General features: G+C 44.5%; 1 protein-coding gene across 7 annotated transcripts in view; it reads right to left on the minus strand.

The window, feature by feature from the left end:
- Positions 1 to 2594: 2594 nt before the first annotated feature.
- pfas (phosphoribosylformylglycinamidine synthase) overlaps positions 2595 to 27738 on the minus strand; it is a 69531-nt gene continuing 44387 nt past the window's right edge. For 6 of the 7 annotated variants that reach the window (XM_020519153.2, XM_048620490.1, XM_048620488.1 and 3 more), the window contains 12 exons: positions 22514 to 22744; positions 20851 to 21031; positions 20530 to 20613; positions 19589 to 19744; positions 19383 to 19502; positions 17632 to 17777; positions 15588 to 15798; positions 15309 to 15403; positions 10972 to 11083; positions 10537 to 10695; positions 9384 to 9536; positions 2595 to 3123 (listed from right to left, as the gene is read on the minus strand). In XM_020519153.2, the coding sequence (XP_020374742.2) occupies positions 2813 to 3123; positions 9384 to 9536; positions 10537 to 10695; positions 10972 to 11083; positions 15309 to 15403; positions 15588 to 15798; positions 17632 to 17777; positions 19383 to 19502; positions 19589 to 19744; positions 20530 to 20613; positions 20851 to 21031; positions 22514 to 22744 (1959 nt within the window). In that variant the 3' untranslated portion in view covers positions 2595 to 2812. The remainder of the gene's footprint in view (positions 3124 to 9383; positions 9537 to 10536; positions 10696 to 10971; positions 11084 to 15308; positions 15404 to 15587; positions 15799 to 17631; positions 17778 to 19382; positions 19503 to 19588; positions 19745 to 20529; positions 20614 to 20850; positions 21032 to 22513; positions 22745 to 27738) is intronic. The other variant, XM_048620487.1, reaches the window with a different exon arrangement.

Below are 27738 nucleotides of genomic sequence, written 5' to 3' on the forward strand. Positions count from 1 at the left end.
GAGGAAGTAGGGCGAATGAGATTGAATTAGAGAGAGTTTGAGTAAGACAGAGTGAGGTGCAATTAAAATAAGGCAGAACAATTTGGATTGAACAAGCTTGAGTTGGAGTGAAGTAGAGTCTGTTAGAGTAAGTAGTGTAAATTGGAGTGATTTGTTGTGAGGTAGAGTTAATGGGATTGAGTTGGAGTGAGATGAAATTAGGTAGAGTCAGTAAGATAGTGCACTGGAGTGGATTGAGTTGGAGTGCAGTGGTGAGTGAGAATTTGAATGAGTTACAATGAGACAGATAGTTAGATTGAATTGGATTAAGTGTGGAGGAGAAAATGGGACTAAGGTAGAGGATTTGGATTTGTCAGTGAGTTGGAATGCAATAGTGTGTGATTAAATCATTTGGTGAGGAAGTGATTTGAAGTTCGAAGTGAGGTGGAATGATATTAAACTCATTGCAGTGAGCTGTAATGAGTTAAAGAGGTAGTGAATTGGACTGAATTGTTATGTAGTGTAATTTGGAATGAGTTGAAGTGAGCTGGCATGAATTCGAGACAGGTACAGTGCACTGGAGTGAGTTGGAGAAAGGTAGGGTTTGTTGGAATGAGTTGTAATGAGGTAGTTTGGGTGGATGTGATTTGGAAATTGGTAGAATGAAAAGTGAATTGCAGTGACTTGGGAGTCAGAAGGACAGCAATTTGGAGTATTTTAGAGTGGGTTGGAGAGGTGGGTTAGTGAGTTGGAGTGAGGTCAAATGAGTTGGAGCATGTAAATTGTTCAGAGTGAGACTGAGTGAACTGAAGTGAGTTGGATTGAAGTGGAGAGAATTTTAGTGAACTGGAGTCAGTTGAGAGTTGGAGTGAAATAGAGTGAAGAAAAGTGAGTGATGAGAGTTGGAGGAAGTGGGAGTTAGATAGATTTGGAATCTATCAGAGAGAATGAGGGAACATTCCTACATGAGGGAAAGTGAGGTTGAATGAGTCAGAATGAGATAAAGTAAATTGAAGTGAGTGGGACTGAGAGTGATTTGAAGCTGGATGAACACAGCAGGCAGCATCAGAGGAGCAGGAAAGCTGACGTTTTGGGTCTGGACCCTTCTTCAGATTTCTAAAGAAGAGTCCATACCCAAAACATCAGCTTTCCTGCTCCTCTGATGCTGCCTGGCCTGCTGCGTCTATCCAGCTCCACACCTTGTTATCTCAGACTCCAGCATCGGTAGTTCCTACTATCGCTGAAAGTATTTGGAGTGTGTCTAATTGCATTATAGTGAAGCAGTGAGTTAGAGAGAGGTAGAGTGTTGAAAAAAGGTGTGGTTAGGTATTGAGGTACAGTTAGATAGTGTAGAGCGAGCTGTCTTAATTTGAACTGAATTGAAGTGAATTAGTGGGAGCTGGAATGAAGTAGAGAACGTTGGAGAGACGTAGAGAGGAATTTGAATGAGTTGGATTCAGGGGGAGTGAAATGAAGTGGGGTAGACAGAGATTAATTGAGTGGGAGTGAGGTAGAGTGATTTGGATTTGGTCAGTGAGTTGGAGTAATTTTGATAGACTGGGAGTGAATACTAGTGATTTTGTGTTAAGAATGAATTGTAAAGCTGAGTGGGTTGAGTGAGGTAGAGTGAAGAAGTGTGAATTGGAATGGTTGAAGTGAGTGGGAGTGCAGTACAGCAATTTGGATTGTTTCAGGGAGTTGGAGTGCTGCAGAGTGAGGGAGAGTGACAACAAGTTGCCTTGAATTGCACTGAAGTAGCCTGATTTGAGTAAGAGAGAATGAATTGGAGGGAGGTTGAAGGTAGAGTAAACTGAAGTGACTGTATGGTGAAGGTTGGAGGACTTTCTCGATCAAGGTGGCAATTAATAGGTCTGGGCAGCATGCCATTGTCGGGGGTGTCAATTCACTTTCAGTTTAATTGATTTAATGTGAGCAAGTAGAAACCTTTGCTCGGTTTCTAATCTCCATGATGTCAGTGTCCTCCAAATATTTGTTGTGAACAGTGTCAAGGGAGCTTTACTCTGTATCTGACCCAGTGTTGTATGTGTCTTCGGAGTCATTGATGGAGGCAGTGTTGACTGTGCTTTAATTCAGTTTAAAAGAGCAGAAGGTGCTTTACTTTTAATTTTACAGAACAAAATTTGCTTTATTTCAACTTCAATTTCCCCAATTTGAAAAACAGTACACGCAACTTCATGCAACATCCTGAACTAGAATCATAGCAGTCCTACAGTGTGGAAACAGGTCATTTGGCCCAGAGTCCACATCAACCCTCTTAAGGGTATCCCACCTAGACCCACCCCTGTAAACCCACATTTCTATGGCCAATCCCCTAACCTGCACATCCCTGGAGTCTGAGAGCAATTTAAGCATGGCCAATCCACCTAACTTGCACATCTTTGGACTATGGGAGGAAACCAACTCAGACACAAGGAGAACATGCAAACTCCACACACTGTCACCCAAGGTTGGAATCAAACCCAGGTCGCTGAAGTGGTGAAGCAGCAGTGCTAACCACTGAGCCACTGTACCGCCCAAGCTATACATGTCTTAGGAGTGTATAATGTTGAGACCTTCACCTTGCAAATATTAAACACATCCAAAGAGATGGGACAGACAGTACAAACTGAGATCAGTCTTTATTTTATGCAATAGAGTTTTGATAATTGATATGAAAGTTTTTTTATGATACTTGACTGAGATTCTTTGCACACGGACACACCAACTGAGAATTGACAGGTTGAAGAATTTGTGTCAGGTCAATTGCTCAGTGTGTTAGTGTCAAACACACTGACTGTGAGGAAGAGCAGACTAATGCTATACAAGGAGATGATCAGAGGCTCTGTAAACACCATTCTTGAGCGTTCTGGAACATGCGTAACCATGGTGATGAAGTGAGAGATTGTCGCCAGTCCTGAGGCATCCAGGGCCACTGCCAAAGTAAGGTGCAGCGTTCCGGGTGAGGCATCATAGCAAGGTGTCGACCATCAGCAGAGCACAGCGCAGCAATTCCAAGCAGTGACCCATTCGGATTCTGGGGGTACTTTTCTGTTGGGACACCAGAATCATCGCAGTAACGGATTGGAGCTAGGTTCCTCTCAGACACCCGCATCAGCATAGAGTCTGACTCAAACTGCATGTAACCTACATAGGAAACGAGAAAGAGAATGAATCGCACTCCAACCACTTAGCTGAGCTCAGTGCCTACTCTTCTGTGCTCACAGGTTCCAGCCCCTACCACAATGACAGCACAGTTGGGTAACTACAGTTAATGACCCTCAGAGCATACAGGGTGCATAGAGTGTAACAGTCCTGGGGACTAATGGTGAACACAGAGGACAGGAGCATTGAAAGTTGAACAGTCCTGGGTCTAAATGATTTATATACATATACATCCAAGTCTCTCTGCTAACGCACACCCTTTAGATCATTACCCTTTAGTATAACAAGCATGGAGAGACTGCATAAAGTGTCACCTCAAACCTCTGCAGTAAACTTTATTTGTCTACTCTACCAATTTAAAACTTTGCAAGGGCATTGATGAGTCCTGAGTGTCAAGATTTTTACTGAGAGGCCAGACATAGGCGAGTACAATTACAACACACAAAAGACATTTGGACAGGGACATGAATAGGAAAGGTTTAGAGGGATATGAGCCAAACTGGACTGGTTCAGTTTAGGAAACCTGGTTGGCATGGACAAGTTGGGCTGATGGGTCTGTTTCCATGCTGCATGACACTGTCCTCTCGACAGTTTATTTCACCTGCAAACTTTCTAATTACCCCCTGCTCATCAAGATCTAGATCATTAAGATGAATCAGGAAAAGCAGGGTTCCTAATACTGATTCCTGGGAGCTCTACAACAAGCTTTCCAGCTCAGAAAAAACCTATTAACCATTGCTCTGTTTTCCTTTTATTCCATGGCCTATGACTTTCCTCAAGACTGTTGTGTGGCACTGAGTCAAACACCTCCTAGACATACAGACCACATCAACAGCATTACCCTCATCAACTTTTTCCTGTTATCTCTTTAAAAAACTCCAGCTAGTTAGATGCGATTGTCCCTTAACAAATCAATGCTGACTCTTCAAAATTAAGTCAAATTTTTCCACGTGATTAATTCTTTCCCAACTAATGGTTTCTCCATATTTCTCCACCACCAAAGTTAAACTGACTGATCTGCAATTGTTGGAACAATCTTTCCAGCCTTTTTAGAACAAGGGTGCAAACTTCCAATTTGCCAGTCTTCTGGCCCCAACCCCAAATCCCCTGAAGACTGGAAGTTACTTGCCAGTGCATCTACAAGTTCCAGTCTCACTTCAACATCCTTGGATGCGTCTCACCCAACCCTGGTGTCTTTTCATCTTTAAGTACTGTCAGCTTTTCCCAATAGTACCTCCATATCAATTTAAAGTCATTCTAGCAAGTGAGTTTCCTCCTCTGTCGGGGCTTGTTGCAGGTAAAGACTGATGCAAATTATTCATTTAACACTTCAGGCTTGCCTCCAAGTGCAAATCCCTTTTTTGGTCCCGAATCAGCTGTACTCCTTTTTACTGTTGATGTGCTTCTAGAAGACTTTGGGATTTCCCTTTACATTCGCTCTTTGGCTTTCTTCACAATTCCTCTTCGTTTCTACTATTTGCTTTCTTACCTCCTTTCTGAATCTTCTGTGTTCCAGTTGGTTCTCAATTTTATTTACTAGATGACACCTGTCACGAGCACACTTTTTCTTCTTTAGTTTAGATTTTATCTCCATCATTTAAGCAGCTCTGGATTTGTTTGTCCCTTTTGAGGAAATTTACCTTGCCTGTCCCTTCTTTGAAGGTAGCCTTTTGTTCGCCATCATCCTAAACATGGATCGCTTTCTGCTAAATGGTCCACATCACTTTTACTTGACCTACCTCATCCCGAGGAGCCAGCCTAGCAGTGCCCCCTTTCCCGTTGAGCTGCTACTGCAGAGAATACTCCTGAACATTTCAGGAATGCATGCTCCTCTCTGTCCCTTACACTAACACCCAGGTGATATGGGGGTTTAAAAAAATTTACTTCTTTCCATTCAGGTCAGATAGGAAAATATTTCAATGCAAGGAGCCTGAGGAATACGACAGAACACTGAGTGCGCAGATAGGCACATGGGAGTATTATGTCATGCTTTGATTGATATTTGGCTGAAAGAAAGATTGGCAGTGTTGGCAGCATTCAACATTGCTGAATGTACGGTATTCAGACAAGCGAGAGGCTTGCAATATTGACCAAGAAATCAACATTCATCTCACCCAAGCCTGGTGTCTTTTCATCTTTAAGTACTGTCAGCTTTTCCAATAGCACCTCCATATCAATTTTAAATCCTTCTAGCGACAGAGTTTTCTCCTCTGTCAGGATGGCTTGTTGTAGGTACTACAAACATTTCCAAACTAGTGAAACTTGCAGAAAACATAAGAACAAGGAATCAACTAGCGAGCAGGTCATCCTCTGGGGAAGAGTGACCATAATATGGTAAAATTCATTAAGATGGAGAGTGACACAATTAAATCTGAAACTAGGGTCCTGAACTTAAAGAAAGCTACATTTGATGGTATGAGGCATGCATGGGCTAGGATAAGCTGGCCAAGGATACCCAAGGCGTTGACAGTCAATTGGCAATAGCAGACATTTAAAAAAACATATGAATGAACTTCAACAATTATACATCCCTGTCTGGTCTAAGAGTAAAACAGGAAAGGTGGCTAAACCATGGCTAACAAGGGAAATCAGGCATAATGTTAAAGCCAAAGAGGAGTCATATAAATTGGCCAGAAACAACGCAGCAAACCGGAGGACTGGGAGAAATTTAAAATCCAGCAGAGGAGGACAAAGGGTTTAATTCGGAAGGGGAAAATAGAATATGAGAGTAAACTTGTGGAAAACATAAGAACTAACTTCAAAAGGTACTATAGATATGTGAAGAAAAAAAGACTAATGAAGACAAATGTTAGGTCCCTTACAGTTAGAATCAGGTGAATTCATAATGGACAACAAAGAGATGGCAGACCAGTTGAACAAGTACTTTGGATCTGACTTTGCTAAGGAGGACACAAATAACCATACAGAAATGCTAGAGACAGTGGGTCAAGTATGAAGGAGGACTGAAGGAAATCCTTATTAGTCAGGAAATAGCATTGGGGAACATGATGTGATTGAAATCAGACAAGTCCACAGGGCCTGATGCTCTGCATCCCAGAGTACTTAAGGAAGTGGCCTCAGAAATAGTGGACGCATTGGCGATTATTTTCCAGTATTCCACGGATTCTGGAAGAATGCCAATGGACTGGAGGGTAGCTAATGTAACCCCACCTTTTATAAAAGGAGGGAGAGAATATGGGGAATAATAGGCTGATTAGCCCGACATCGGTGGTCAGGAAACTGCTGGAGTCAATTATTAAGGATGTAATAACTGAGCTTTTGGAAAGCAGTGACAGAATTGGTCCAAGACAGCATGGATTTATTAAAGGGATATCAAGTTTGACAAACCTTATGGAAGTTTTTGAGGATGTGACCAGTAGAGTGGACAAAGGCGAAATCAGTAAACGTTGTGTATCTGGATTTTCAAAAGGCTTTTGACAACATTCCACATGGGAAGTTAGTAAGCAAAATAAAAGCTCATGGTATCAGAGGTAATAGATTGACACGGAGACTGAACTGGTTGGCAGACAGGAAGCAGAACATTGGAATAAACGTGTTCTTTTCGGACAGTGACGAGTGCATTACCGCAGGGTTTAGGGATGGAATCCCAACTGTTCATTAATGACTTGGACAAAGGAATTGAATGCAATATCTCCAAATTTGCAGATGACACTAAGCTGGGTTGGCAGTGTGTGCTACGGGGAGAATGCTAAGAGGCTGCAGGCTGATTTGGACAGGCTGGCTGAGTGGGCAAATACTGATCAAATGCAATGTAATGTGGATAAATGTGAGGTTATCCACTTTGGTGGCAAAAACAGGAAGGCAGATTATTATCTAAATGGTGGAAGTTCAGGAAACGGTGAGGTGGAAGATGACCTGGGAGTCATGGTGGAACAGTCGATTAAGGTGGACATGCAGGTGCAGCAGGTGGTGAGGAAAGCTGGCCTTCATAGTGACAGGATTGGAGTATAGGATTAGGGATGTCTTGCTGCAGTTATACAGGACCTTGGTGAGGCCCCACCTTGAGTATGGTGTGCAGTTTTGGTCTTCTAGTCTGAGGAAGGACATTCTTGCGAAGGTTCACCAGACTGATTTGCATGATTGACATATATTGAATGGGGTGGCATGGCGACTCCGTGGTTAGCACTGGTCTCTCACAGCGCCAGGGTTCGATTCCAGCCTCGGGTGACTGTCTGTGTGGAGTCTGTACATTCTCCGTATCTGTGTGGGTTTTGTATGGGTGCTCCAGTTTCCTCCCACAGTCCAAAGGTGTGCAGACTAGGTGGATTAGCCATGGGAATGCAGGGATGAGGTAGGGAGGTGGGTCTGGGTGAGATGGTCTTCGGAGGGTTGGCGTGGACTTGATGGGCTGAGTGGCCTACTCCTATTTTCAATGTTCCATGTGTACAAGGTTAGAAGGGACATAAATGGGGAATGGATTTAAGTTAAGAAGTAGAAGGCTAAGGGGAGAATTGAGGAGAGAGTTTTTCATCCAGAGGGTGATGGGAGATAGAACTCACTGCCGGGAAGAGTAGTCGAGTCAGAAAGTCGAATCACGTTTAAGCAGTATTTTGATATTTACTTTCATTGCCATTGCCTCTGGAACTACGGCCAAAAACTGGAAAATGAGATTAGTGTAGGCAGATCATTCTTGATTGGTATGGACACGTTGGATGAATAGCCTCCTTCCTCCGGTGCTATAAACATCTATGAGTAATTAAAGTCCCCATTATAATTATTCTTGACAAGCCTCTCTCTCTAATATTTTTGCTGATTTGTTCCTCTGCATCCTGCCCACTGGCTGGTGGTTTATATGAGCAATGTAATCACACCCTGAGTTTTCCAAAGTTCTACACAAATCGATTCTATCCTCAAATCCTATGAAGCTCCTGTATTGCAAATATTTGTCTTAACCAAAATACCACTACTCCTTTTCTCCCTTTCCAATCTTTTCTGAACAACTTGTAACCAGGAATATTTAACACCCAAACCTACCCTTCCTTGAATCCTGTATGGTCACATTATGATCCCATGAGGCAATGTGTGTCTGTAACTCACCAGTCTCATTAACTAGACTCCATGCATTTACAATCAGCAGTGTAACCCTAATTGAGACTTCATTATTTTTTCTCTTACTCCAACTCCATCTATTAAATTTACTATTTTCTAAATTAAAGCTTCCAGCCTCTTCCAGCATTTTGTGCACTCTGGTTGTAATTTCTAATATTATTCTGGTTCCTACACACCTGCTGAGTTTGTTTAAAGACTTCCCAACAGCACCAGCAAAATGTCCCACAAGAAAGTCAGTCTTGACTTTGTTTAGGTGCAGTCTTCTGGCTTGTACAGTTCCACGTCATTCAAAGCCAGACCGTGTTTGCCAGAAATCGAAAGCCTTCTCTCCTGCACCATCTTTATGCACGTCTTATCCTTGTACTTTTGTACTTGCACACAATGCTGGGTAAGAGAACACTACGTTAGAGATGCTGCTTGCTAATTTTCTACTCAGCACCCTAACTTCTAATGGCAGGATCACATCCTCCTTCCTAACTATGTTATTAGTACCAACACAGACATGATCTCTGGCTGTTTGTTCAAAGGATGCCCTACAGATTTTCTGTGACACCGTTGACTCTGACACCAGACAGGCAAGAAACTATTCCTGGAGGCATGTTGATGGCATGGATGTGCCTGTCTGTTTGTCCCCTGAACAAAAGGGATTCTCGTCAGTACTGCCCTCTGCTTTTCTACCTCACTCCCACGCAGGTGAACTGCTCATACTGTCACGTGTTTGACTTGTTGAACTCCACCACGGATCCATCACCTTCACTGGTAGCTGCAGTAGAGAATCAGTTAGAGAGTAGGACCTCTAGCAACTCCTGCACCACCTGATTGTTTCTCTGACTGCTTGGTGAATTATTAGGGATTAAAAGTGAACACACAGGATTTTTTGGGGGGATTAAAGAGATGTACAGTCCCAGTGACTAATAATGAACACACAGGATAGGAGCAGTAGCATGATACATTATCGCAGGGGCTAATGCTGAACTCAGGAATGTTATAGAGATGGAGAGCCTTAGGGATAAATGGTAGGGATGCAGTTTCAAAGTTAGGATGTGTGAATACCCAAAGAGATGTTATAGCCTGTTACTCAATAATCTCAAGGCTAAGGTTTCAGACACATATTGCATCTTGCAGCCACATATAGCACAGGGTAGAGCATAATACAACGGTCAGTCTCTCACCTTCTCCATGGGCCACCCAGATGCCCAGTGTCGAGCCTTCCATTCCCTGTAGCAGGATCGAGCAGCTCTCCAAAATGGTCACTGTGACAAAGCGTGACTCAAAACGCCTGGACCGATTGCGGGTCAGCAAAACACCCTGGCGCAGTTCACCATCTGAAAGAGATTTAGGTCCAAGTTACCCATTCTGCAACCAAGTCCCAGGGAAAGGATGTCCCTTTAGCCTGAGCCACTGCTCTGACATAAAGCTAACAGGAAATTACTAAAAGTACCAAGTCAACAGTGTCATAACTAAACAAACTGATCGTTATGGTTACCTACAGAAAGGTAGAAGTGAAAAGTATAAAAGTCAGGCAACTCTTGCTCCAAGCCCGTTGATCTCCAGTTCACAATCAAGACATAAAAATGTCAGACAGAGAGCAAATATATTAACAAGGATGATATCAGAGCTGCAGGATGAAGGAGCTGGAAGGCAAAAGCAGAATTTTTTAAAATTTTGAAAGTTATTCATGAATTAGAAGACCAATTAGCTCAGTCGGTTAGATGGCTCGAGTGTGGTTCAGAAAAATTCCAACTACAGAGTTCAATTCCTGTTCTAGCAGAGGTAGACTCAGGACCTGCCCCTCACCTTGTCTCAGGCTGGAAGTCAACCACCACTGACAAAAAAATAGCCAAGGAAATGGCTCAGGATGAAGCATCAGCAAACAACGAAGCAAGGACCTATCTTGAGGGACAACATGCATTGGAGGAGGAATATATAGCGAGGATAAAGAAAGAATGCTTGATGTTTTATCCTGTTTTCATATGCAGCTTCACACTGATAGCTTGCCATCTCCTCACCATTCTCTAGGGGAAGTGCAAGGAGGCAGTTTCCAAGTCAACCTCAATCAGGACGGGTATCAAACTCGCACTGTCGGCATTACACTGAACTACTGAGTCAGCTAGCCGGCTGAGTCAAACAACACCTGGTTACTGAGAAATTCATGGGGAAAGAATGTGGAAAGTGCTACCATCAACAGTGTTTGAAATGTTAGATTTAAGGATGAGAGTTCAACATTTTAGGGAGAGGCAGGTACGAAACCTATGTGAGACCCATCTTGTGTTCCACATGCAACACTTGGTGCAACGGAGTGACTCCAGTTCAAGATGTGCTCACCGTCCACTGGATCTGAATCAATGTCAGAAGCCACCCAACCAAGCAGCGCCATAAGCTGACATCCGTTGCACACTCCGAGGCTGAAGGTATCCCGTCGAGAACGGAACCTAGAAAACTCGGCACGTGCAGCAGGATTGAATCGTACTGTTGCTGCCCAACCTGCAGGAGAGGAAAGATGAGGAATGTTAGTGCATGGGAGCTGTGCACAGCAACACTGACAAGCAGATCAGGTATAGTACGACAGAAACTCTTCCTATATTCCCATGATTAAATACTCCTGTTCCATATTCTCATGGAATTAAACATTCCTGCTCTATATTCCAGGATGATTAAACACCTCTGTTTCTACAAATCTCCATGATTAAAGTAACCTTAAAAAGTCCCATTCCTACATTCCCTTATGATTAAATATTCCTGTCCCTATATTTCTCCTACCTTTTGCCGAGCCGAGGACGTCCGCATAACTGAATCCTCCAACAAACACTACTCCACGGAAAGAGTCCAAGCTCATTCCTGCACAAATATCTGTCATTGTCACATCCCAAACCTGCAGGAGAACGGAGTCAGCTTTTACTATGCAACTATCACGATATATACACCACGATCCCTTTAATTCCTATATCACCCACAAGGTCACTTACATTGATTTCTTATATTTGAGTGGTGTTGTTGCATAGCGACTCTTTGCAAGCTCTTTTCAGCAGATCTTATTCTTACATATACATATCTCAGAATCATTCTGATCTTTTAAACCTCAATTCTAAGTCTGTTAAAATTACTAACAATATTCTCTCAAATCTACTTGTAGGTCTGAAAATTCTAGATCGCCCAGGCCTGAATACCAATGATAGAGCCGCAAGCCTAGAACAAACCTATCAGCTTCCCACAGGCCTGAACTTCCTGACCTTAAGGAAACCTGTACCAAGGCCCGGTCAGTCCAAGAACGAAACCTGAAGTGACCTGACTAAGAGGAAGCCGGCTTCTATCCCGAGGAGGCCTGACCAGCCCAGGAACAACAACTGGCCTTAAGGCAACCGGGCAACGTGGAGGGTCAACGGAACAGACTTCAAGAACCCCCAGAGTGTCCATGGCCGTAACTCGTACCCAGGACCCCATCAGGAACACACACTTCCTTCCAAAACAGCAGACTTCCAGCACTAATGTGTAGTATAGACCAGAAGCCGATACCCTATTGCAGGCGAGATTGAGACAGCATGGCTTCAAGTCCGTCTCTCTTGCATACTCCTGGCAAATGTCCAAGCCATTGAGAATAAAATGGATGAACTTAAAATTAGACTTACCTTTCAGAGGGCACAGAGAGACATGGCTCATTCTTGTTACACCTGACTGCACCTTAGAACCTGAAGGTTTCCTATACATCGCACAGACCGCACGGTGTCCTCAGGCAAGGCGAGGGGCAAGAGGCACCACCTGGTGCTCAGACGTAGCGACTCTGGAGAGGTCCTACTCCCCAGACCTAGATTATCTAACAGTGAAGTGCTGTGCCTTCTACCTTCCGCCCGAGTTCAGCTCCAATAGCCTGACAGCAGTCTATATGCTATCCCACTCGGAAGTGAAGAGTTCTCTTGATGAAATAAACACCGCTGCAAATGGACCAGAGATTGAATACCCTGAGACCTTATTCATTGTAGCCCATGACTTAAAGCAGGCCGACCTCAAGGATGTGCTACCAAAATACCATCAACACATCTCTTGTCCCACCACAGGACCGAACATCCTTGACCACTGCTAAACAACCATCAAAGATGCCTCCTGCTCCACACCTTTTCTGCACTTTGGAAGATCAGGTAACAAAGCTGTGTTCCTCTTCCTGGCTTACAAGCAGAAATTGAAATGCAACGACCTGGTATAGAAAGTAGTAGAGTGTTGGTCTGAGGTAGCAGTAGGACTGGTCGAAATTCAAGAACTCAGTGGCTAACCTAGATGAATATGCTACCATCTTTACAGACTTCATTAGCAAGTATATAGAATACTGCATGCCAAATAAGACAATCTGAATGTTCCCCAACTGGAAACGGTGGATGAACCGGGAGATCCATTGCCTAATGAAGTCCAGGTGTATGGCGCTGAAGTAAGACGACCCTGACCTTTATAGGAAATCCGGTTACAACCTCCATAAGGCCATTATAAATGCCTAGAGGCAACATTGGACTAAGCTAGAGACCCAAACGAACCACATGGACATCTGCTGTTTGTGGTGGGACCTACACAATATAACGGGCTACAAAGTAAAGCAAAACAGCAGAATAGCAGTCCAAAATACATCCTTCCCTGATGCACTCAATGCATTTTACACTCATTTTGAACAGAAGGTCAGTGAAACGATGTCACTTGCCCAGATAGCCTCGGATGCACCTGCTCCCTCAGTCACCACTACAGATGTCAGATCAGCCTTTCTGATAGTGAACCCAAGGAAAGCAACTGATCCAGGTGGAGTCCAGAGCCATGCATTCAGATCTTGCACGTATGAGCTGGTGGGAGTATTCACGGACATCTTTAAACTCTTCTTATTACAATCTGAAGTCCCCACCTGCTTCAAGAAGGCCACCATCATTCCAGTACCAAAGAAAACTCACAAAGCGTGCCTCAATGACTACTGCCTGGTAGCTCTGACCTCCATAATTAGGAAGTGCTTCGGGGTCAGCCACAGCTCATATCAACACTCGCCTCCCAGTCTGCCTTGATCCCTTGCAATTCGCCTTACATCACAACAGGTCCATGGTAGATACCATCTCCCTGGCCCTACGCTCAGCCCTGAAAAATTGTGGACGGCACTGTGGCTCAGTGGTTAGCACTGCTGCCTCACAATGCCAGAGACCCGGGTTCAATTCCACCTTGGGCGACTGTCTGTGTGGAGTTTGCACATTCTCCCGGTGTATGCGTGGATTTCCTCCGGGTACTCTGGTTTCCTCCCACAGCCCAAAGATGTGCAGGCTAGGTGGATTGGCCATGCTAAATTGTCCGTAGTGTTCAGGGATGTGTAGATTAGGTGGGTTATAGGGGGAGGTCTGGGTGCGATGCTGTGAGGGTCGGTGTGGGCTTTTTGGGCCGAAGGGCCTGTTTCCGCACCAAAGGGATTCTATGATTCGCATGAGGAGGATATGTACTCAATGAGTACAGCTCCAACTTCAACACTATAATTCCAATCAAACAAAGTCTGCTACGTGGGTCTCTGCTCCACCCTCTGCAACTGGATCCTTGACTTCCTGACCTACAGACTGCAAGCAGCAAGAATAGGCAACAGCACCTCCTCCACAACAATCCTCAACACCAGCGCTCCGCAAGGCTGCGTACTCAGCCCCTTACTACCCCTGTACATTCATGACTGTGTGGCCAAATTTCGTCCTAACTATCTACAAGTTCGCTGATGACACCACCGTTGTAGGCCAGACAAATAATGACGAGACAGAATACAGAAAAGAGAGAGAGTGGTGTGGTGTAAAGACAACAAATCTCTCTCTCTCAATGGCAGCAAAACTAAAGAGTTGGGCATTGACTTTAAGAAGCAAGATCAGGGCACACACCTATCTACATCAATGGACTGGAAGTGGTCACAAATGTCACATTCTCGGAATGACAATCACCAACAATCTGTCCTGGTCCACCAATATTACTGAGACAGTCAAGAAAGCATAAAAATGGCTTTACTTCCTCAGGAGGCTAAGGAAATTTGGCATGTCCATAAGGACTTTTACCAGTTTTTATGGATGCATTATAGAAAGCATTCTATTGGATGCATCACAGCTTGGTATGGCAACTGCTCTGCCCAGGACCGTAAGGAACTGCAGAGAGTTGTGAACACAGTCCAGTCCATTATGCAAGCCTACCTCCAATCCATTGACTCCATCTATACTTCTCGCTACCTTGAATGGCAGCCGACATAATCAAAGACACCTCCTAGGCCTATTTCTCTTCCAACCTCTTCGGTCAGGCAGAAGACACAAAAGCTTAAATATATGTACCAACAGATTCAAGAACAGCTTTTTGTCTGCTGTCATTAAACTTCGAAATGGACTTCTCAAATTTCAAAGTTAACATTGACCTCATGCCCTTTGTGTACCTTCTCTGCAGTCGTAACATTGCATTTCTCGCGCTGTTCTATCACCCTTATGCACTTCGTATACTATGATCTGCCTGTACTGCATGCAAAACAAAATTTTTCACTGTACCTAGGTACATGTGACAATAATAAATCAAACCTATCATATAACATGCCCTCTCCCAATGTACCATCCAAAAGAGGCACTGTAGAAGTTCACCAAGGTTCCTTCCACAGCACCTTCCAAACTTCCATTGAGCAGGATAAGAGCAGCAGATACATGGGAAGACCACCACCCCCACCCCCACATCCCCCACAACTCGACTTGGATATATAATCAGGCGTTCCTTCAGTGTCGCTGAGTCAAAATCCTGAAACGACTTCCCTAAGGGCACTGTGAATGCCTCTACATTCTAAAGACAGCAGCAGTTCAAGACCACCTTCTCACTGCGTTACTTTGTCAGGTGACACCCAGCATCGAAAGGGTCTGGTGGGATGCTCTGTGGGTCGGTGTGGACCTGTTGGGCCAAAGGGCCTGTTTCCACACTGTAGGGATTCTATGATCTACTCTATGATCAAAGAGAAACCTGTGCAAGATCCCATCTAGCCTGACAACAAATCCCATCACCCCCACCTGCCTGCCCCACAGTTCAGGGGCCACAAACCCATCTGGGCAGCTGAAACAGTCCACTTCTGATCTATTTCCTCTCACCTGGAATCCAGCCATGACAAGCGATGCCACCATCTCTCTGTCACCATTACTTCCCTCTTCACGGATCACTGCTACTCGTGGCTGTGGCAAATCTGCTGACATGAAATCAGGGGTAATAGTCAGATGCTACAAGAGATGCTACTGGAAGATGACGAGCAGGTTTGTAATGTGTGCGTCAACTGGTACTGACATTGCTAGGGAGCATGGGCTGAGGACACTTGGGATGGACTGGGGATGGTCACAAGCTGTGGTTTCAAAGAGTGACGCTCTCACATTTACCTAAGCTGGTTGATAGGCTGAGTCTGTTTGCTGGTTGGAAGCAGAGTCTGTACTGGGGAGCAGTGCGATGCATCAAGCTGCTCTCTTCCTCCTCTACACAAGCCCTATTACATTGTAGCCTCTCCAGCCGAAAACTGGTTTCCTCCCACCAGGATCGGACAGTGGCTGTTCTTTCCGACAGAATTTCTTCCCCATTCACTCGCACTGTTATCTGAAAGAGAACTTTTTTAAATACGAAGGGTAACACATCCAAATGAAGTCAATCCCATTATAGCCTGTATGCAATCTCGATTGCAATCAATATCTGTGGCCTGCTGAATGTGCGTCGGGCAGAAACTACTCCCCGTATCTCAGCCCACACAGGAACTGGACATGGTTGGATCTATATTCGACATTTTCTTATTAGATCAACTGCCAATCCCAGGAATACAGTTAAATGCACTGCTCCTAATGCCCTTCTTGAACATGGAGATTAAGACAGTACAATGTACTCCAGATCTGATTGCACCAAATCCTTATACAAAAATAGCAAAACGCCTCTACTTATGAACTTCATTTCCATTGGCCTTCCTAATGGAAGGTCTGCTGTAGCTGCTTACTAACTTTTGGTCATGGACTCCTTCTGTACTGCAGCATGCTGCATTCTCTGTATTTAAATAAATTGAAGTTTTTCTGCTTACATTTTTCCACATCATCCTCCATTTGCCAAATTTAGTCCATCTATTTAAAAAATCTACACCCTTCTCAAGATTCGTGTCTTCCTGAACTTCCTTTCCTACCCATCTTTGTATCATTAACAATTTTAAGAACAATCCATTTGGTGCTTTTATCAAGTCTTTAATATACCTTGTGAAAACATGAGCCTCCAACACTAATCCCTGTTGCATATCACTCATTGCATCTTGTCAATCTGAAATTAACCAATTACTCCTACTCCTGAGTTACCCCTCAGGTCTTTTTGAAATCTTTCTTCTGTAACCTTAAACCTATGCTCTGATTATGGTCTCGCCTACTCTGAGAAAAAGACCTTGGCTATTCACCCTATCCATGCCCCTCATGATTTTATAAACCTCTATAAGGTCACCCCTAATCAGCCTCTCCCTACAACTCAAACCCTCCAGTCCCGGCAACATCCTTGTAAATCTTTTCTGCACCCTCTCAAGTTTAACAACATCCTTTCCATAGAAGGAGGACCAGAATTGCATGCAATACTCCAAAAACGGCCTCACCAATGTCCCTTACAGCTGCAACATGACATTCCAACTACTATACTCAATGCACTGACCAATAAAGGCAAACATACCAAACACTTTCTTCACCACCCTGTCTGTCTATCTGCGACTCGACTTTCAAGGAACTATGGACCTGCACCCTAGGTCTCCTTGTTCGACAGCATTCTCCACAGCCCTACCGTTAACTGTATAAGTCCTGCCCTGGTTTGTCCTACCAAAATGCAACCCCTCATATTTATCTAAATTAAACTCTGCCTGCCACTACTTGGCCCAATGACCCCCAGATCAAGACCCCATTGTACTTTTAGATAATCTTCTTCACTAGCCACCATACCACCTATTTTGGTGTTATCTGCAAACTTACCATCAAATGGTTTCCAGAAAGGCAAGGACACCACATCCCCTTTTATCAATGCGGCGTATTACTTTCTCAAAGAACCCTAATAAATTAGTCAAACTGGATTTCACTTTCACAAAACCATGTTGATTCAGCCTGATTTTAAGAGCCCCGCTACAACCTCTTCAACAAGTGATTCCAGTATTTCCCTTTGATAGATGCTAAATTAAGTGGCCTGTTGTTCCCTACTTTCTGTTTCTCTCCTTTCCTAAATAGAGGGTGGGATGCCTATATGCTCTCCACACATAGCTCAATACCACATCAGGGAGTTGGAGTGAAGAAGAAATCTGGATTCAGTGAGTACTGCAAACATGTGGATCAGAGCTGTCTTAATCAGAGATACACGAGGTTGTTTGTAAATTCCTGGATAAATGGTCACTTCCCACATGGAGATCCCTGAGAAATGGTCACTCACCTTGCTCTGAGGGCCTTGCTCACTGGTTGACCCAATTCTCCAGCACTGAAGGCCAGCTGCTCTGTACCGAGCACTCACTTGATCTGCAGCTGTCTCGGACACCTCCAACACCAAACCCAGTTCCTCAGCAAACAACAGCTCAATCACTGAAAAAACAGGAATGGAAAGTCAGTGCTGAGACGGTGAGTGTCCCTGCAATGGAAACAGACGCCATTCAACCCATCAAGTCTGAATAGACCCTCCAAAGACTGTGCCAAACCTACCACCCTATCCACGTAACCCAACATTTGCCATAGCTAACCCACCTAGCATGTACAACCCTGGGTATCAGCGTGGCCAATCAACAAAACCTGCACATCTTTGAACTGAGGGGGGAAACTGGAGCACCTGGAGGAAACCCACACAGACAATGGGAGAGTGCGTAAACTCCACACAGTCAACCACAGCTCCCTGACAATATGAGGCAATAGTGCTAACCACCAAGTTGCCTCATCAGGGGAGAGGACTGGAGATTCTGGGACTTGAATACAGGATTCTGCAGGGAGAAAAAAGAGACAGTGGCCAGATGTCTCAATGGCACAAAAAAATGGGGCACAGTGAGTGAGTTCTCAAAAATTCCCAAAATCCCCAAGAAATTCAATCTTGTGGCTGACTCGAGGAAGGTTGTTGGTGCCCAAAGGGGAGACAGAAACAGTGAGGAGCTGTTCCTACAAATCGGAGATTCTGTAGCTCACTTGTATTCCTCCAAGCACAGGTTCCCTCTCTCATGCTCTTGTTGGTCAAGAGATTGAGAGATGGAGTCTCTGGTTGGAGGAGCAGCAACAGGAGGGACGGAAAGCCCTCTGCATTGGAGAAACTACAGGGGTTGTTCCAGCTCCTGCTGCTGGGACACAGAGACTCAGGCCATATCACCAATCACTTTGAGAAGTACAGAATAATACCCAGCTGGTCTCCTGGGTTCTGGGGCACAGCCACCTGAGCTCAAGGTCCCAAGGCTTTGGACTGGCACATCCCACTAACCCAGCTAAAAGCTAACATGGCCTATTCTTATCTTACGCTATCTCACAATCTACGGATGGGTTGGAAAAGCTATTGAGTGCCGTGCCCCAGGAATATGACAATTGAGCTTTTGTATGGGACCTTTAACATAATGAATGTGTTCCAAGATACTTTGCACAAACACTAAAACAGAATAAGGTAATAAGCAGATCGTTAACCAAATGACGAAGAGCTTGGACAAAGAGGTAGGTTTTAATGAATATCTTCAAAGAAGAAAGGGAAGTCAAGTCACCAAGAGGTGTGGGGAGGGAATTCCAGAGATTGGCGTCTGGGTTATTGAAAGGTGGAGCAATTAAAATCAGGGACATACAATGAGATATCAGTGTGTGTTGTAGGCTGGAGGAATTGCAGAGATGAGGAGGAGTCAGGCCATGGAGGGATTTAAAAACACAGATGAAAGTTTAAAACAAAAATGTTGCTTGGTTAGGAACCAACGTGGGGGCACCAAGGACAGGGGTGACAGGAGAATGGAGTTTGCTATGATTCAAACAGCAGAGTTTTGGACATTGTCGGATGGAGGAGTTTAGAATGCGAGGACCAGCCAGGAACGTAATAGGCAGATGTGGAGGTAATGGAACATATGACAGAGGATTCAAGAACGTTGTGAATGGCAAGTGGGAAACAAAGGTGCAGGCTTCAGGGCGAGGGTGGCTTTAGCCATGCTGATTATCATGAGAGTGGTGTCAACTCACCGCTGGCATCGCTGTTTGAAATGTCAAGCTCCATACCACAGTTTCCCGCAATGGCCATCTCAAGCAGACATGTGAGCAGTCCCCCATCACTGACATCATGACCTGCACTCAGCATTCGCTCTGGGAAAGGGAAAAAGACGCTGTGAGAATCTGTGTAGTGCAAACACGTCAAAAGCCGGGCGCAGACTGTGGTTCCCAGAACTCACCCTCCAGGAGCTGCTGGGTGACTCTGAAGCAGGAGACCAGATGCTGTGGGCTGTCCATGTCTGGACACACATTTCCAAGCTGTGAATAGCACTGAGCCAAAGCACCTCCTCCCATCCGGTACTGACCAGGAGTGACTGGGACATACAGGAGCTGCCCTGGAAAAAGAACAGAGTGTGTGACCACCCCTACAGCAAAGTTCAGACTAGACTTGTCCACGCTCTCCCTTACCGTGTTCAGGTATCCTCACTGCATACCCATACCCATACCCAGATATTCAGCACAAATCCCTATGTCAGAACCTGTATCCCAGGGCAGATACACTTGCCCGTTATACCCCCAGACCTCACCAAGCACCTCCTTGCCACGTGATCTCACCCCTTGCCCCTCGTACCTGCACCCTGCAACCCTCACCTGTACCCTTATTCCACAACACCCACCCTCACCTCTGCACCTGCATCTCAAGAATCTCACACTTGCGCCCAGCTCCAGCACTTCCACCCCATGCTCCCCAGAACCCTGACCCTCACACCCTGTACCATAAACCCTGCCCTCAGCAGGACTCTGACAGTCTGACTCCAGACCCAACCACTGCCCCTTCCACTCCTTGTCCAGGCTAATACTCGCCAGCCGCAGGCACTTTCCCACCTTTCCGAAGTGTCTCTGTCATCCCTGCGTTCACAGCTCAGGACTGTACCACTAGCACCCCCATATTCTCACCTTGGGATCTAACCCTATCTTCCATGTACTCTCATCCCTCACCCCCAATATATTCTGCTCTGGGACCACAATCATAGCACCCCCACATATGCAGGTCTGCAGCCTTGATCGTAACTCCCATTTTTACTCCCTCTCTGGGGCCTTGGCCCTCTCCATTTGTAGTCACACCCCAGGACCCCCTCAATCCCAAGGCACAAATTTCCCCTCAAAGCATCATCCATACCCTGTCCGTGGGGATTTTTCAAATCGGGGGTCACAATGCAGGTGATATCAGGACACACAGCGTAAACCGAAATCACAAGGGAGCCTGAAAACCATCAGAATTGAACATCAGTCGGAGAAACAGAACAGTAAAGTTTCTGATAAATTGTGAGCTTGTAAGTAACATCAGGGCAGAAGCTGAAGAGAAAACATAGAGTCAAAAGGGAAGCAGGAAATAGAGGGTCAAAATGAGAATCTGAAGGAATTACAGATGTCCAAAGGGTTGGCACTGACATGATAGGTTAAAGGTGAATTGGTGTCAAGGCCCATTTTATTCCCTCACCTGGGGCCTTCACCGTCTCTTCCCCCACACGAGCGGCCATACTCAAAGAGTCCTTCCCACCATCAACTGCAACGCCGAGTTCAGACAAGGTGAGGCACATTGCCTTGCAGGCATCGTACAGGGCAGCCCCCTCACCTGGCAACTTGGCAGGCCACATCCAGTTAGCGCTACACTTTACATCCTGGCACAGAGAGGACAACAAACATCAAACCCGGCACCAACAGATAAATAGAGCGCCACAGGCAGGACTTGCTTACAACTGTGGAAGAGGACATTCACAGCCCATGGGGCAGGGATGGGGGATATTCAAGTTAGTGGGCTTGGGGCTAGGTAATAAGACCATAAGAAACAGAAACAGGAGTTAGTTACTTGAGACTACTCTGCCATTCAATGGAATCATGGCTGATCCAGTATTTATCATTTACACCTCCATGGACATTCCCTGTCAGCCTCAATTCACCTACTGGTCAAGAGTCTATGCATCTCAGTCTTAAATACAACTCAAGGACTCTGCCCACTCTCTGTGACAAAGAGTTCCAAAGACTCAACCCTTCCTTATCTCAGTCTTAAATTGGTGCCCCTTTAATCTGAGACTATGCCCCTCTGATCCAAGAATCTCCATTAAGAGGCAATGTCCTCTCAGCATTTACCTTGTTAAGACCATTAAGTATCCTTTATGTTGCAAAGGGATCACATCTCATTCTTCTGAATTGCAACGAGCAGAGTCACAAATTATTTAATTTTTGCTCATAAGACAATTCCTCCATACCAGGGACCATCCCAGTGCACCTTCTCTTAACTACCTCCAATGAAATGATATATTTCTTTAAATAAGAAGACCAAAACTACACTCAGTACTCTAGATGTGGCCTCAGGAGCACTTTATACAATTGCAATAAGACTTCTCCAGTCTTAAGCTCCAAACCCTTTGAAATAAGGGCTAACATTCCATTAGCCTGATTATTGCCTCCATATTAACTTTGTGTTTCATGCACAAGTACCCCCAAGCATTCGCTTTACATTGCAGCCTTCTGCAGCATTTCTCCATTTAAAGAATATTCTCAGAATTCCTACAGTGTGGAAACAGGCCATTCCGCCCAACAAGTCCACACCGCCCCTCCGAAGAGCATCCACCCAGACCCATTCCTACCATGGATTTCTCCATGTCTAACCCACCTAACCTAAACATCCCTGGGCACTATGGGCAATTTAGCATGGCCAATCCACCTACCCTGCACTTTTTTGGACTTCGGGAGGAAACCGGAGCACCCGGAGGAAACCCACGCAGACATGGGGAGAACGTGCAAACTCCACACAGACAGTCGCCAGAGGCTGGATTTGAACCCTGGTGCTGTGAGGCAACAGTGCTAACCACTGAGCTACCGTGCCGCCTTTTCTGTTCTTTAGTTCTCCACTCAAAATGAACAACTTCACATTATCCCACATTAAACTTAATTTGCCAACTTTCTGCCCACTTACATATCAATATAGCTGTAAACTGTTCATATCTCTCTTGTAACCTGCTTTTCCACCTACATTTACAGCCAGTGGGGCCAGGGACGGGGTGTACTTGTAGCCAGTGGGGCCATGGGGTCATGTGCTCATCTGCAGCCAGCATGGCCACAGGAAAGAGGACTTACAGGCGGTGGGGTTAAACACTCACGCTCAGTTCAGTCACACGTGCAAACATCAGGTTCGCTAGAGCTTCTCCAATGGCCATCCGAGCTCCTGCAGCAGGGTCAATCAGACCTTTGATTGGCTGTTCTCCGATTGCAGTCGCCGCTCCCACGGTGTCAAAGTAGGATAGAGCAACAACAGCGACATCAGCTAAAGGAGTGTGGAGAGGACCCACACACTGCTGCTGGGCAACCAGGCCAGTCACTGAGCGGTCAACCTGTGGATCAAAACTGCAAGGCTCAGTGATAAGTATTAGCACCAACAACACTGCCACCTTAAACTCTGTCCAACCAAAAACCTGTTCTGCACCTGACACTAACATCCTACCCAGACATCATTCCCAAACACCACCTCTAAACCCTTGTACATCCAGACTCCACTCTCAGCATCCTAGGCTTACCAATGAATAGAAACTAAACTGGACAAGCCACACAAATACTATGGCTAGTAAAGCAGGTCAGACGCTAAGAATCTGGTAGCAAGTAATTCATCTCCTGACTCCCCGAAACCTGTCCGCCATCTACAAAGCTCAAGCCAGGAATATGATGAAATACTCCCCATTTGCTAGGATGGGTGCAGCTCCAACTGTTACAACTCACTGGGGTTTTGTGCTGGAAATCTGACCCGCTACTCCAGGAGTGATCACAAAAGTTAAGGAGGTCATCGAAGACTGTAAAAGTCCTCAATTTACCTATCTTTCAGATCCAAGTTCAGGAAGCATGGGCCAAATTTTTGTAGTTACCCGAACACAGGAACAGGCTCTTTGGCCCACCATGTTTGCACCAACCACAATGCTATTCTAAACTGATCCCAACTGCCTGCGCATCCCTCTATTCCCTGACTGTTTGTCTGTCTAAATGCATCAAACACTTCTAACATATCTGCTTCTACCATCTCCTCTGGTAAACGTTCCAGACACCGATCACCCTGTGTAACAAAACTTGCCTCACATCTCCTTTAAACTTTGCCCTTCTCACGTTAAATCTATGCCCCTAGAATTTGACATTTCCACCTTGATAAAAAGACTAAATGTCCACCCCATTAATAAATCAATTGTAATTACTTCATCAGATTGCCTCCCAGCTTCTGATGCTCAAGTAAAAACAAAGTTTTCCAACCTCTCCTTATAGCTAATACACACCACTCCAGGCAATATTCTGGTAAATCCCTTTTGCTTCCTCTCCAAAGCTTCCACATCCTTCATATAGTGTAGCAACCAGAACACACAATACTCCATATGCGACCTAACTAAAGTTTGATACAGCACAACATGAATTGTCAACTTTTATATTCAATGTCTCAACCAACGAAGGCAAGCATGCCACATGCTCCCAACAGTCCTGCCATTTACTGCATATTTCCTGTTGCATTTGACCTCTCACAATGCATTGTTTCATATGTGTCCAGATTAAATTCCATCTGCCATTTCTCCGCCCAACCTTCCAACTCATCTATACCATGCTTTATCGTCAGACAATCTTCCTCACTATTCTCAACATCAATTTTCATGTCATCTGCAAACTTCTAATCAGACCATCTATATTTTCACCCAAATCATTTATATACATTACAAACAACAGAGGTCCCAGCACTGATCCTTGCAGAATACCACTGGTCACATCTCTAACCTGAAAAATACCACTCTACAACTATCCTCTGTCTTCTATGACCAAGCTAATTTTGTATCCAACTCACCTAAGATCCCATGCAACTTCATCTTTTGGACCAGCCCACCATGACCTTGTCAAATGCTTTACTAAAGTCCAAGCAGACAACAACCACTGCCCTCGCCTCAATTGTGTTCACCACTTCCTCAAAAAACTCAATCAAATTTGTGAGACAAGACCTCTCCTGCACGAAGCCAAGTTAACTATCCCTAATAAGTCCATTCTTTTCCAAATGTGAATAAATCTTGTCCCCAAGAACTTTCAATAACTTTCTTTTCACTGACACAAGGCTCACCAGCCTACAATTTCTTCAATTATCCCTTGTTGCCCTTCTTGAATAAAGGAACAACAGTGGCTAGTCTCTAGTATACTAGGACCTTGCCTGTGGCTAAAGAGCTTACAAAGATCTCTGTCAAGGCTCCAGCAATCTCCTTCCTTGCCTCCTTCAGTATTCTGGGATAGATCCTATCAAGCCCTTGGGATTTATTTAGCTTAATGACTTTCATTATACCCAACACTGCCACTTTCTTAACATCGACATGCCCCTCCCCAACCTTTTATCATCCATTTCTTTTTTTTGGTGAATATCAATGTGACGTTAAGAACGTCACCCACTTCCTCTGGCTCCTCACATAAATCTTCATCTTTGTTGGCTGGATCTATCCTTTCTCTAGCTACCTTCTTATAGAAAACTCATTCCTCAGTCCAATCAATCTATGCCAACCATAATCCCAAACTAAACTAGTCCCATATCCGTGCAAACCTATCTTATTCACGTACTTATCCAAGTGTCTTTTAAAAACATAGTAATTGCATCCACCACTTCCTCTGGAATTTCATTCCACATACAAACTATTCTGTATAAAAAGTCGCTCCTCACGTCCTTTCTAAACCTTGCTCCTCTTACCTTAAAAGTATGACCCACAGTCTTGAATTCACCCACCACAGGGAAAAGACACCAGCTATTCACCTTATCTACACTGTTATGGTTTCAAAAACCTCTTAACCTCCTACACTCCAATGAAAAAAGTCCTAATCTATCCAGCCTCTCCCTATGACTCTTTGCTGTTCCATCATAAAATCTTGTATTCAATGACTCAACTAATAAAGTATCCCATGTACCTTCCTAACCACCCTGCTCACCTGTCCTGCTGCCTTCGTGGACATACGTACATGCATACCAAGGTCCTGGTGATACTCAGTACTACCCATCAATACTCCCTTGCCTTACAATTTGTACCAAAGTGCATTGCTTCACACTTTAAGAATAAATCCCATCTCTGCAACTGTTCTGGCCACCTGAAGAGCCTGTCTTGACTGCAAAAGTTTTCCTCCTTGTTTTTTACCACACTGGATTTTTGTGTCATATCAGACTTTACTGATGAATGTAAAAGGTTTTAATGTATAGGTCATTAATGTACACTACAAAAATGCAAGTGACCCAGCACTGAATCTTGTGGCACGCCACTAGATACAGGCTTCCAGGCACAAAAACAACCTTCATCTTTTTGCCTCTTGCCACTAAGCCAAATTAAAATCAAATTTATCAAATTGCCTTGGATTCCAAGCTCTTGGCCAGTCTCCCATGAAATACTAAGACCTTCTGAGAATGTAAAGTTCATCAGTTCCATGACCCTCACCCGCACATCCAGTCAACTCTTCGTAACATGACAAAATTTGACAACAGGATCTCCCCCTGACAAATCCATGTTGGTTATCCTTGGTTAATTGTCTCCCCAAGAGGAGACAAGTTCTGTCTCAGAATTTTCTTCAGAAGTTTCCCTACCATTGATGTTAGGCTTATTGGCCTATCACTCTCTGGTTTATCTCTCCCATCCTTTTGATCTTAATAAACAGTTAAAAAAAGTTTTAGGATTCTTCTTAATCCTACCTGTCAAGGAAATTTTATGGATCCTATTAGCTTTCCAATTCCTTTTCTGCTTCCTCTTTATTCCTTAAGGGCCTTATCTAATTTCAGTTTCCTGAACCTTACACATGCTTCCTTTACTTTCTGACGAAAACTTCAAATATTACCTGTCACCCAGGGTTCTTGAATCTTGCTATCGTTAGCTTTCTTCCTCACACGAAGATGCTGGTCCTGAATTCTATCAACTGATGTTTAAAAGACGTCAGATGTTGATTTATTCTCGGATAGTCGGCCCAACTCTAATTGTCCAGTTCCAGCCCAATATTGTGGTAATTAGCCTTCCCCCAAATTCGTACTTTTACCTGAAACCTCATCTTTATCCATAACTATCTTAAAACTTGTGACATGATCATTGTTCCCAAAACGGCCCCCACTGAAACTTCAATTATCTGGCCAGGCTCATTCCCTGGTATAATACCTACTACAGCTTGTTCTCTAATTGGACGACGTACCTGCGAGTTCAAGAATACACGTCATCAATTCTACCGCATCTAAGTCTCTGGCACTGAGGGGATTCCAGTCAATACTAGGGAAGTTAGAATCACCCATGACAAAAATTAAGAGTTACTACTTACAAATAATTTGATTCTAGCTACAAGTAAACAATTATGAACTGCTGACATATGACTCTACCAGCTAAAACTCTAACATCTGACAAACTCCACCTATAGATACAGCCTTGCAGAAGGTACAGAGCAACTGGTTCACAAATTGTAAGGTCTCTGACTTATTGGTTAAAAATAACAGTGTACAGCAACTAGTGAGGAGAAACAAACTGGCTTTCTTCAGCCTTTAGGTCTTTGTCACTGCAATGAAAAGGACATTTTTTATGGCTATTATCTCATCGACACCGTCAAGCTGTTCAGCTACTGTGGAGCCAATCACATTGTTGTTGGCATGCAAAAGGCAGTCACCATGTAGACCACTTAGCCATTTGTAGCCAGCCAATCTCATTTTGTACAACGCACCTATGACAGATGGGCCACAACTAAATCTCTCCTACTGTTTGAGTAAGTGGCACCTACAATAAATGCTCGCAGCTTGCTTTTTAAAAAAAGTGCAGGAATTCCTTTCACAATCCTTTAAAGGAATCCTGTTCCCAATTTCAGTCCACAAAAAAGTTGCAGAAAAATAAAAAGATACAAACTTTACGAAATAGTATTCAACAAGCATCTTGGACAAAGCAATCATTTAACTGGCACCTCATCCACCACATTCAACTTTCACTCCCTCCATCGTCAACACATGGTGGCAGCAATGCATCCCCTTTGCAAGGATCACTGTAGCAACTCATCAATGCTCCTTTGACAGCACCTCCCAAATCTGCAACCTATACCACCCAGAACCACTGCAGCAGCAGATGCATGGAAATACCACTACCTGAAAGTTCCTGCTCACTATCCTGGCTTGGAACCATGTTGCCAATCCATCACCATTGCTGGGGCAAAATCCTGGAACTCCATCCCCAAAAGCATTGGGTGTACAAGAACTGCACCAGTGCAAGACAGCAACTCATCACCTTCTCTCGGGCAAAAACAGATGGGCAGTAAATGCCGGCTTTTGTAGAAATGACTGAAGCAAAGACCTCTCCAAACATGAAACCTCTCATTCCCTTCT

This window comes from Rhincodon typus, chromosome 46 (assembly GCF_021869965.1).
Source record: "Rhincodon typus isolate 14 chromosome 46, sRhiTyp1.1, whole genome shotgun sequence".
NCBI classification, from domain to species: Eukaryota; Metazoa; Chordata; class Chondrichthyes; order Orectolobiformes; family Rhincodontidae; genus Rhincodon; species Rhincodon typus.